At 27.7% G+C, this 11,964-nt stretch overlaps 1 protein-coding gene across 1 annotated transcript; it reads right to left on the bottom strand.

The window, feature by feature from the left end:
• Positions 1 to 72: 72 nt before the first annotated feature.
• Positions 73 to 11,266, bottom strand: LOC122398911 (protein phosphatase 1B-like). Its single transcript, XM_043399176.1, has 6 exons — positions 11,113 to 11,266; positions 9,621 to 10,542; positions 8,866 to 8,983; positions 6,304 to 6,418; positions 5,993 to 6,047; positions 73 to 351 (listed from the first exon to the last, which is right to left on the bottom strand). The coding sequence occupies exons 2-6, from the start codon at positions 10,431 to 10,433 to the stop codon at positions 334 to 336; spliced, it is 1,119 nt and encodes a 372-aa protein (XP_043255111.1). The 5' UTR covers positions 10,434 to 10,542; positions 11,113 to 11,266; the 3' UTR covers positions 73 to 333.
• Between the last annotated feature and the right edge of the window lie 698 nt (positions 11,267 to 11,964).

Raw genomic sequence — 11,964 nt, 5'->3', positions numbered from 1 at the left:
TAACATACAACATTAACTATATATTCAAAGTAAAAACCTATAATATATTGCTATAGAGAACTTGATCAGATTTTTTACCCTCACTTAGAAATAAAATGTTTTGTACAATAAATTTTGTTATTAAATTTAATATTACGCTGCAATACGATTTTTAGGGTTGTTTAACCAGAAATTAAATATGCCTGTAACATCATTCAATTACCATTCCATATAGTCTCTGTTCATGTAGCACTCCTCTGAAGTTCTTGTTGGTTGGTATCTCAGTTTCATGACTTTTGGATCGGCCAGTTTATTGTATACCACATGTATCAAATTGTATACATATTGTGTACACTAACTGGTTTGTGACTTCTGTAAGCATATCATCATATAGTATTTTAATTTTGCATACATATATTTCTACACATAGAATTTACAATAAAACACTTATTATTAAAAGACAGCGTTTCTTTTTAGTATTCCTACACAAGGACAGAATATTATTTGTACTACATTATCATCACAAAAATGTAAGATGGTTATTAATCCTAAAATAAAAATAAAACGATCGTTTAATATTGTATCCTTAGTATATTCATTATGACCTAAAGAATACGTTTTAACGCTAAGATATGTAACAAATGTTTAATACTAGACACGTATAGCATAGTGAATCAACTATCGGTGCCATCGATTAAAAATATAAAATGTATTACATACTTACACTATTGATACATTAAATATCAATACAGTTGGTTATCTTGAAGTATTAAAAAATATGCCAAGGACCACGAATACGACATAAATATTGTAGTGCGTTCTATTAAATTATACCTTATTTTTCCTATCTAAATTAACACTAGCATATATGTATTGAAATAATTAAGTCTAACTTAAGATCTAGCCACAAAAAGCACATTCGTTTAATCTTTCTCGGCAAACTACAAATTTATGTCTCGACTATTATATTTTGACACTTATTTACTAGCATTAGTTACTTGAATAATATTAAATTCTCCTTATCCAATATTTATTTAATATTATGGAAATGTTATACATTAATTAAATAACATTTTGAAATTATAGTATCAACAAAAGTATATATTTATATGTATATTTAAAATATTCGAAAAACTTCGAAAATCGCACTTTTACTGCTAAACATAGAAATTAGTCATTACAACGTTTTACGATGCGAAAAAAATAAAATAAAAAAAATGGAATGAACAAAGTAGCAATATGCAATTAACAATAACAATATTGTTTCGAGTAATAAGTAAAGAATCTGTCTAGTTTTGTTAGCAAACATTCCAAACAATATTCTTCCGTAATAAAGAAGACGAAATTATTAAAGAATAATCGCAGCAATTAATAAAATTATAAACAACTGCACTCCGATCCAGATTATATCTGTGAAAAAAGTGTAAAATATAGAAAAAGAACGAGTATTAAAAACTATAGAAAAGAAAAAATGTGTTATTTATTTAAGAATTTATAACAAATTTTGCAAGATAATAAAATCAAAATCTCGCAAATCACACACGCTTCCTTATCAAAATGACAATTACACCCATCAAATATGTTTTTAATTACGTATATTATGTACAATAACATAGATAAATAACTTTATGTAAATAAATCTATGCATAATAGTAATATGTGTAAAGTTATTTCTTCTCTTATGCTGGATTCAATACATAAGAATTTTCGATATAATGTATGCAATCATCCCAGGACCTTAACTGTTTCTTCAATCTATTTGCATATTTCGGAAATATTTATTTATTAATTATAAACTATATATGTATATGTATATATTCATATATACTTATAGATAATGTATGTATAGGTACACGTAATATCAAATAAATATCGAGATAATATTTTTATAATATTCCAATGAAAAATAAAACGATCGTTACATTACCGAAATATGACATGTTAAATTAATTAATTTAAATAGACAGTTAAGACCTTATGACATGTTTCCAGTCAAAATAGATAATAATTTTACACGCAATATCAACCATGTCACATTTTAAAATTGTTTTGTGATTGATTATGTATTACAATATAAAAATTAAACAAATATATGTATTAGTAGAGAAAAATGAGGAAAGGATTTACTTTATTTATATACACAAATATATGTATGTGAATAGTGAAAGTGAATTTTCCCTTAAGAAAAGAAAGAACTCGTACAATATTTAAGATTTCTCCATTTCTAATAATGAAATACATCATTCTGAATACATCATTGATTTACAGAAAGATCATAGGCAGGTGACAGGGTTAAAATAAGCAAAGCAAATATTGTTCCGTATGTATTAAGATATCATCAAATGTACACATTAAAATAGCAGGCCAAACGCTTTATTTTTCTAATTGTATTTTCTTATCTTGCAAAAAAAAAGTTAAACGTATTTAATTTAGCCGTTTGCACTCGGAAAATTTTTATTAATACGAACGACCGGAAACTGTCGATGCAATTTTATGGCGTGACATCTAAAAATAAAGTAATATTCTTTTTTTCCCCACAAAAATTTATGAACATCTACAATTTAAATTTTATTCGTATGTTTCGTAAATTAAATTTGTGTTATCGGGAAAGAAAATTTAATTCAGTTATGGTACGTACGTATCATGTATGTCGTCGTAATGGCGCCAATAGAGTGCAAACGATTAATATGTGTAAGTATATTGAAACAATAACAGTTATTTTTGAGATCAGTGGTTTGTACAGTTCAACTGGAACTGTAGGAACTGCAGGACTTAAGTATTCTTGAAATGTAATCTAATGAATGAAACGGAGGTATGAAGGATTATGCCACGATATTAAAGAAATACTCATTCCTTGAACAAATATTGGAAATATTTCTCTGATCGTGAAATCATAATGTAAGCACGTTCCGGAGAAATCTCGAGAAAATAAAATAAAATAAAATAAAATTCAAAAAACACCAAACTATGTACAAAAGAAAATAAAAGACTACTACTTTTTCGATTTTATAGATGCATGTATTTGACATTAACTCATAGTCCTATTCTGTATAAATTATTTCAACTACGAAATATAATAAATATAAATTCCTTCTTTCTTGACAGTGAGTAGGAGACTGTACGTGTCAACGATGTTTTCGAAATTTTGTCAACTGAAAAATTTAGTAGAAATTATAATTAATACAGAACAAAACTATAAGTAAAAAATTGTATAATTAGAAAGTAGTAGAAGCCCATGTTAAAAATGCACTTTGGATTTATTATCACGACTGTGGTCATTGCTACTATTCTCATTAATATTATTTTATTACTTTTGTTATTACTAACATTTCGAACTGTATATGTAAATTATAGATTGGTAGTAAACTTTTAGTTGCATATATGAAGATAAAATAGTTTACTTCTTAATTGAAAGTACACAGGTATCTCGTTTATAATAAAGTTGTAAAACATGGACTTGAAACTTGATTTTTAAACCTATTTTAATAGTATGAATATAATGAATAGACAAGATACGATAATTCAATTACTATTCGTTTAAGTAAAGAAAATTTTAGTTGTATTCCTTTTAAATAAAGAAAGTTGTATATTTTCGGTATATCATGATAGGTGGTTTACAATGACTAAAGTCACGCAAAAGTGTACACACGAAAATTTCTATCCGAGTAAAACCTGTAAAGTAAACGGTTTTCGAATATCAATAAAATATATTACTATCATTATACACTCCATAATTCGTTCTTAGTAAAAATAGAGGAGACAACTCTATTTACTTTAATATATTACTTTTAAACGATAATAATGGTTAACTTCGGTTAATTTCAAAACTCTTTTTGTAACCAGAAACGGTAATATATGTATACTTTGGTGTATGTATGCTAGATTTTTATGTTTGAGAATGGCCTTGGCATGTATATGTAGTTTCCATGTTACGTTACACGGGTAGGAAATTTTTGGGAGGGTACAAAATCAGTCACATGAAAACAGAAAAGGATAAATATATGATTACCTGGTAAATGTTGTTTCATTAACTGGTTAAGTCTATATTTGCAAAAATTAATAATATACTATTCTAATATCATATTTTCTCAAACATATACAATACTTACTTGTTCTTTATTACATATAATGTGTGCTGATCATTGAAAACTGTGTTTTGGTGACTTTTTCTATGCCTTTTCTTCACATAATTTACATATAATTTTTATGTAAACTGTTTTTTAATGGTACATTGTTATCATTTAATTACAAGATTTCAGGCTCGATGACATTTATTAATTAAATAACTTTGCCTCAAAAACAATTATTCCGATAATTGAAATACAAATAATTTAATGTGAAATACAATTTTACCTTAAGAAACTAAAATTAAGGCCTCCTTATTACGTTCCTGCTACTTGATTTGAAAAATGATTTAAATAAAATATTGATACACAGTTTTCTCAACACAACTTTTATGTATATACACAGTAATCGTATTTCTAAAACTAAACGATCAGTTTTCCTACTCTTCTTGTGTATGAAAGAACTTGAAGATCAAAATATAGAACAAACAGTTATACGACTATTCTTCAAACTTATTACAAAGGAAGAGCACGAAAAACTGACCTACGAAGTAAATATTCTGAGCGCAAGTTCTCTAGAGCTACAAAAATATATAATTATATATAGTAATATTATGCATTTTTTATCAACATTGCAAGAGGATATGATATAAATACTCTACCAAGTGTTAATTTTCATGAAAATCTAGATCCGTGAAATAACTTTTAAATAAATATAATTTTGTAAATTATTACTTAACTACATTGAAAAATACATTTGTTTCATCTGTTTTGATACAAATTTAATACAAATCGAAGAGAGAATATACAATTTTATTAATCTCAAGGCAAATTAAAATTAAAGAAACATTTTTTTAATAAAGAGTTTAAATCAATTTTTCACATCATCTAGTTTCTCATAGAATATAATATAGTATATCTGCACTTATTCTCAGTAGAATACCTTCAAATCCTCTGCTTATAATAACTGTAATATAAACATTTTTCACTCCTTGAATGAAGAATTTATAAAATCCAACAATAGATAGTGATAATTATGAAAACCACCAATATCGATTGTGATTGGAACCAGCTGCAGGATGTATTATGAGTTTATTTTGCATTCTTTTAAATTATGCATAGAAACATATTGAGAAATATTCCTCTATGCCTATATGTTGTAGAATATCAATATTTTTCAACTTATCAGCTTCATAATACCCTTCTGGGAAAGAAAAAATAAAAAACATAGATTTTTCTTTACCTACACATATTTCGAATTATTTGTGTTACTTGTACTGTAAACTAAATGTATTTATTAACCGATAACAAAAACTAATGTTTCATAATAATAATAATAATAATTAATAATAATAATTAAGTGTTATGAAAGTGATTATTATAAAATTTTAAAAACATTTTTGTTGCAACTTGATTTTATCGAATAATTCTGTATTTCAAGACATTTTCCCTCAATTATATATATATATATATATATTTTATCTTCTAATAAATAATCCCCGAAATAAAATAAATATCTTATATTGTTATTGAACATACAAATTCAATTAGAAATTTAGGAAATGAACTGTGTACATTATTATTTCTGACTGGATGTGTGTGTGTGTGTGTGTGTATAATATTTTATGATTTTTAAATGTATTTTTAAAACTCTAATTTATTTTTGCCAACAATATCGTACTGCCAGAGTTTATGATCTGCACATGTTTAATGCAGCAGATTTATTTTAGGTAAGACTTAGTTTATAATATACCAGTGTACTTTTCTTACAATTTTAAAACGAATCTTTTTACACCGGGAGGGATCATTAAAATAAAGATATTTCGGATAGCATCTGCATCGTTATATGGTTATGGAACATGTCTAATGATTATAGTTGTACACTTGATGCAGTATAGGAAAAGATCAAGGGTTAGTTATATCGAAGTGAAATCGTATCCAAGACTTACACTATCCGCTCGGCTGGGACAAACTTCTCGAAACACTTGTTCAATGAAAGGTTGTCTGGAAAAAAACAAATAATAAATATGTAAATTAATATTTAAAATTACAAAAATATTAAGAATTTAAAAGTATCCTTCTCATAAAAGTTTTGAGAAATATTCGATTTTGAAAAGACAAATTTTAGAAAAGGAACTTGATTTCTGGAATTATGCCAATTATAAATATACTAAACCTATCCGAATTTTAATAATTGAAAGAAAAATATGCTCAGGTTTTTTTTTAATTTAAACTTTAGCGAATTAATAAATATACATACTTAGCCGGAAGACCACCACCAGGGGGCAAATTAGGAAAGTGTTGGTCCCCAAGAAGTTGTAGTAGCTTCAAAAAGTCGAATTCATTTGTATGCTCTTGTGCATCAACTACTATTTCTAAAAATATAATAAAAGCAATTATGATTTATGAATTAGTTATGAACATAGTTAAAAATATTATATATATATATATACACATATACATACATACATACATACATACATACATATATATATATATATATATATATACATATATTATATAATCAAATTATTTATAAAAATTTTCTATTATTATTAAGTGCATTGTGCGTGTACTATCATATTTGTGCTGTATATAAAATATTATTATAGATGCTGTTTACAAACATTTCATCAATATTGTTCAACAAATCAAATAGATCCTGTAGTATACATTACTACTACTATTTTTTAACAACTAAACATTCTATTTTTTTTTTTACAAGCAATTTGTTCATATATATTTAGAATCTTGCGAAAGATTGTTACTAAACGAAAAAATAAACTTATAATAGAATGAATACATGCATCTACTTAGGACTGGAATAGTTGGTGCTTTAGTACATTTCTTATGGAAAACCTGAAAATGAAATCCGGTCTTAAGTAGATACATCTTTGTCTATGCTTATTTACGAATATATTTGTAACTTCTTTTTAAACTTATCCACCTCTGGAATTGTACTATACTATTATTGGAATGTACATATTTCGAAAATAATATATTTGTTGCAATGTTCCTCCATAAGAAATGTGTCATTACAGAAAGAATAAAAATGTAGTAGGTAAAATATTTGTATACTTTCATAAGAAAATGTTTACCTACCTGTAAGACCACTTAACAGTGTTCGAGAAAGAGGAACAAACAACTTTTTAACAAAAATTTTACTTACAAGAATCTTTCTAAAAAATATCAACTCCAAGGGTGGAATGCATTTTTAAGTAAGAATAATTCTAGGTGTTAAAAGAGTTTAATTAAAGAAAAAACAATTAATACACTTTGACAGCATGGAAAACTAACATTAAATATAAATAACCATTAGTATATTTATAATTGTCTATCTTTCTAACAGCTTAAATTAGTGACACAATTATTACTACTCTAATATAATAATATTTATACTGATAGCATAGTTTTGGTATAATACTCAAAAAATGTACATAACAGGTGCATTAATAATATTTTAATAGATGTTAAAACAGAAGTTATATTAAATATTCTTCAGACTTACAAGTATTTTAAATACATTGAACATTCCACTAAATTGCTCTATACAATTTTTTATGATATATTTTTAACAAATTTTTGGCTTTGTATTTTTATGTACGTTATTATCTTTAAACTGATGAAAATACAATTATGTGAGTCAATAATTGAATACTAAGAAAATCAGAATCTGTATCAGATGAAAAGTATCTGTGAAGTATGTATAATTTTAATTATATCTCAACAGTTACACAATATACAGGTGATAAGAATATGGTTGGATGAAACAAATATGTATGTACGTGTATATCGAGTCATAGAAATACTGGAAGTTTTAGTTGTAAAAGATACTATAAAAATAAATTTTAATATTTTATACGATTGGAAGGTTTGGTAGGTACTGTACGTAGAGAACTTTTATATTGCACAAATATGATTAATCACAAAGTGAAATATAAAAACAAATGGAATTTATCTGTTACTTCTACAGTATTCCACACACTTTATATAATTATTTGTATATTGCATTTTTATATCAATTTACTATCCGTAATTACCAGTTAATAAAAAATTAACACAAATTAATAATATTATAGTTAATTGTTTGAATATGTAGGATATAGTATAGTAGGAAAATACATTCATTGAACAAGAATAAACGTATCAACTTTTAACGTTTCTTAATAGAAACATATACATGTACATGTACCTTCAAGGAAGTATATGTATGTATATAAGATGAGAATAGCACATGGCATATACTCAACATATATCAAGATACTATCAATTTTGGTCTCCTAAAATGCACTATCGAGTAAATGTTTATATTGAACTGTACATAATGAACACTAGTAAAATATTTGCCACTACATGTTCACATAATATGATAAAGTTTCAATGATAAACAATAAATGTTTTTATGAGATATTATTCTATCACGAATAGTACTGAAATCTTGATAAGATAAAAATTTCAATAATGTGCACTCAGTCGTATAGTAGTATTTGTGTAAGAATTTAGCTATATGTTAAAAGCTATGTTAATTTTGTATTTGTACACTTTATACACGAAATAATATACTTGAATAGTTTCAACGAAAAATAAACGTAAATATTTAATTACTAATTTATAAGGAATATAGATCTATCTTTTTTGTACTTGTGTTGTGTTACTATGAGGATTGTATTCGATTGTACTAAAATTTCATTACCAAATGATTATATGTCGCATCGTATTTAAGAATTATCAGAATGTCAAGAACGTGTATGATATTGTGACCTCGTATTAATGCAACAGCAGAGAGAGTATAATTGATGTGAATATGAAAATGTTAATGAACCTTTAATTCTCCTTTCAATGGCCATTTCCAGTTCAGCTTCCTTTTCCTGTGCTTCAGGGCTTGGCTTTGGAGCAGCAGGAAACGTTACCAAAACTATACTCATGTTATCTCTGCTACCCTACAACAAACACATCATTTCCAATAAATAAATCTGTAATAACATAATTTCTATCTACTTTCCATTAAATATAGAAAATACGAAATTCGAATAATATGTTACACATATGTATATCCAGAATATTTAAATACATACTTCTTTTCGAAATTCTAAATTTAGTAATTTAACACTCTGACTATAACATATTTACAATGAGTCAATGTTATGTAAATAAAATTGGTGACATAAAAGATAAAAACATGAGATAATTAATAGAATTAGGAGGATGTTATCTTATTGTTACTGAAAGGTTTAAGCTGTAATAATAAATGTATTAAAAATACATATAAATTCATCCTTATGTTATACACAATGTTATCGTCTTATAAACAAACTGGACAACCATAAACCATTACAAATAAAAAGTAATGGTCTAGATTGGTTTAGTTTTATTTTCAAGACGATAATAGATATTCACTCGTTAGGTTTTGAAAATTAAGAGCAAGCAACAACTATTTTTTATTCCAGAACATTCAGTGACCTATCCCCTCCTCCAACATATCACAAGGAACACTGAATTTGGTGAAATTGGCATTATTGAAAATAGTAATAAGAAGCTCGTTATAAAAAATATACATAAAGCTTTAGATATTATTACCTTGTAAAGGCAGGTGTCTATAACCTGGTTCGTAACTGCTTCTAGGTCGTCTGTAAGCAGCAGCCTTGAATGTATAAAATTACATAGATCTTCGTTGTTCATTACATCCCAAATACCATCACATGCTAAAACTAGAAACTCATCGTGTTCATCGTCTCTATCTCGCACAAATATTTCTGGTTCCGGAGACACTAACTGTTCACAGGGACCTCGATCTTTTAATGTTTTGTACTCATAGTCTCCCAGTGCACGAGAAACAGCTAAGGCTCCGTTAACTCTCTGAATCATTACACTACCGCCAGCATTTTGAATTCTTTCTCTTTCGGCGGGTAAAACTGGCTTATGGTCTCTTGTAGAGAAAACTGGACTTCCTGCCCGACAAAGTACAGCTCGAGAGTCACCGCAGTTGGCAATATATATATTTCTGGGAGATACAAATGCACAAACGGCTGTAGAACCAGACTTTTCTGTGCCGGAACTCATCTCTGGTAAGTCTCTCATTTCATCGTCAAGTCGAAGGAAACCAGAATGAATTCCCGTGATAACATCGTCTGCTTTAAATTCTTCTGTTTGCATTATACACTCTAGTAAGTGTTCCGCGCTATGTGCTGATACTAATGCACCTGCATGACCATCAAATACTGCAAAGTAACTCCAATCCGAGAGACCACCCTTTAAGCCAGTTATCGCTCTATGAGCATCCTCCATTTCCATTCTCCAACCTTGCATGCTAGCAACACCATAGCATAGTCCATTGCCAGAGCCATGTTCATTATATTTATCCGTTTTTGGAGTGTCCAAAAGTGTCCCCATAGTATTTAATGAATTTTTGCTGTGTCAGCTTGATTAATTTGCTTCCTTAAGTATTATTTGACCAGCATCTTTTAGCTGATCATTCGAATAACACTTGTTTAAGTTTTACCTAAAATTACAAGGATAGAAAAAGAATAGAAAAATCTTTATTTTTAATATACGTCTGAGATCGAAAACAATGTAATGTGTGTCATAAAATTACTATCTGTTACCAATGATCTCTAGCGGTACGGATATAAATCAAAAAGGAAAAAATAATATCACGTTCAACGTACATATTACGACATTGCTTAAAGTTTTCTTTTTGATCGCATCGTTGCGAGAGACGATTATATTAAGAGAATCGTATTCTGTTGCAGTCACAATTTTGGTTTAAGCGGGGGAAAAAGGAAAATTAGAACATAACATCGCTCTAATGCCGAACGTAACGTACAAGATTATCTCGAAGTGTGAACGTTACGAATGTGATACGATAACATTTGCGTAAATGGAAATATTCGAACAACATGCAATTACGCTTACTGTACAATTATAACAGTAACTTCGTCGATGTTGTAAATTAATGGAATATGGGGGGAAAGTAAGCTATACTAGATTCTAACAAGAAACTCTATTTGGCAGTGTAAAATTTTGCGACTAAAATAGTTTATACCTCAGATTGCATGTTCGCGAAACTTACGTAGGGAGATCGTGACCAAATATCATCGTTACTTCGGAAAAGTATATGTGTGTAGAGCGTGGTATTGCTAATAGACTTGTTTCATATCACTATCACCATGTTCCTTTGCTAGGCTCAACACACAGAACCAACGAAATCGACTTGTATGAATGGCGGATATACACTAGGCGATTTTCTGCGCATGCGTTGGTTATTAATAGCATTGCCTCGTGGCGTCATGATCTTCCAATCAAAAACCCACGATTTCCGCTCAAGCCTGGGCAATCATATTGGATTCTGAAGTAAAATTAACTCACGCGCGATACTGGAATTAACTCTCTCGAAGACGCGTATAAACAAAAACACCAAGTTCTTGTTGATGATAAATTCTACTGTCACTGATTACTGCGTTTATCGGTATTCCTATGGTCAGCAAATTCAGTTAGTTTGAATTTCGAATTTCTGTGACTCGTGCTTACATCCTCGAGATTTATTTTTACGATCTAACTATAATATTGTATATTCTAGTTATAGAGAAAATTATATTTTATAATAATATTAATTGTTTAATACGTAATGTATGTAAAATTACTTTAAATTTATAAACAGTAGAAAAAAAAAATATTATTTCTCGATAAGCGATAGTATTTTAACGAACATTGTTTCCCGTTTTATGTAATTGTGATTCATGCACAGATTATCTAGTTGGATTTACTTTAGCGTAATTGTTAGGAAAACATTTGAAATATTATTTTTATAATATGCTGACATGACATTTTATATTTTGATAAGAAAAATTGCCACTTTAATCTACTGTTCCGTTTCGCGAAAAAAAATGATACAATTAATGGATGAGATAAATACTTTATTTTT

This window comes from Colletes gigas, unplaced genomic scaffold (assembly GCF_013123115.1).
Source record: "Colletes gigas isolate AHSC1104 unplaced genomic scaffold, ASM1312311v1 Colletes_gigas_Sc00012, whole genome shotgun sequence".
NCBI classification, from domain to species: domain Eukaryota; kingdom Metazoa; phylum Arthropoda; class Insecta; order Hymenoptera; family Colletidae; genus Colletes; species Colletes gigas.
Note: the sequence above shows the minus strand (reverse complement) of the source record. Positions and strands in the feature narration are given on the sequence as shown.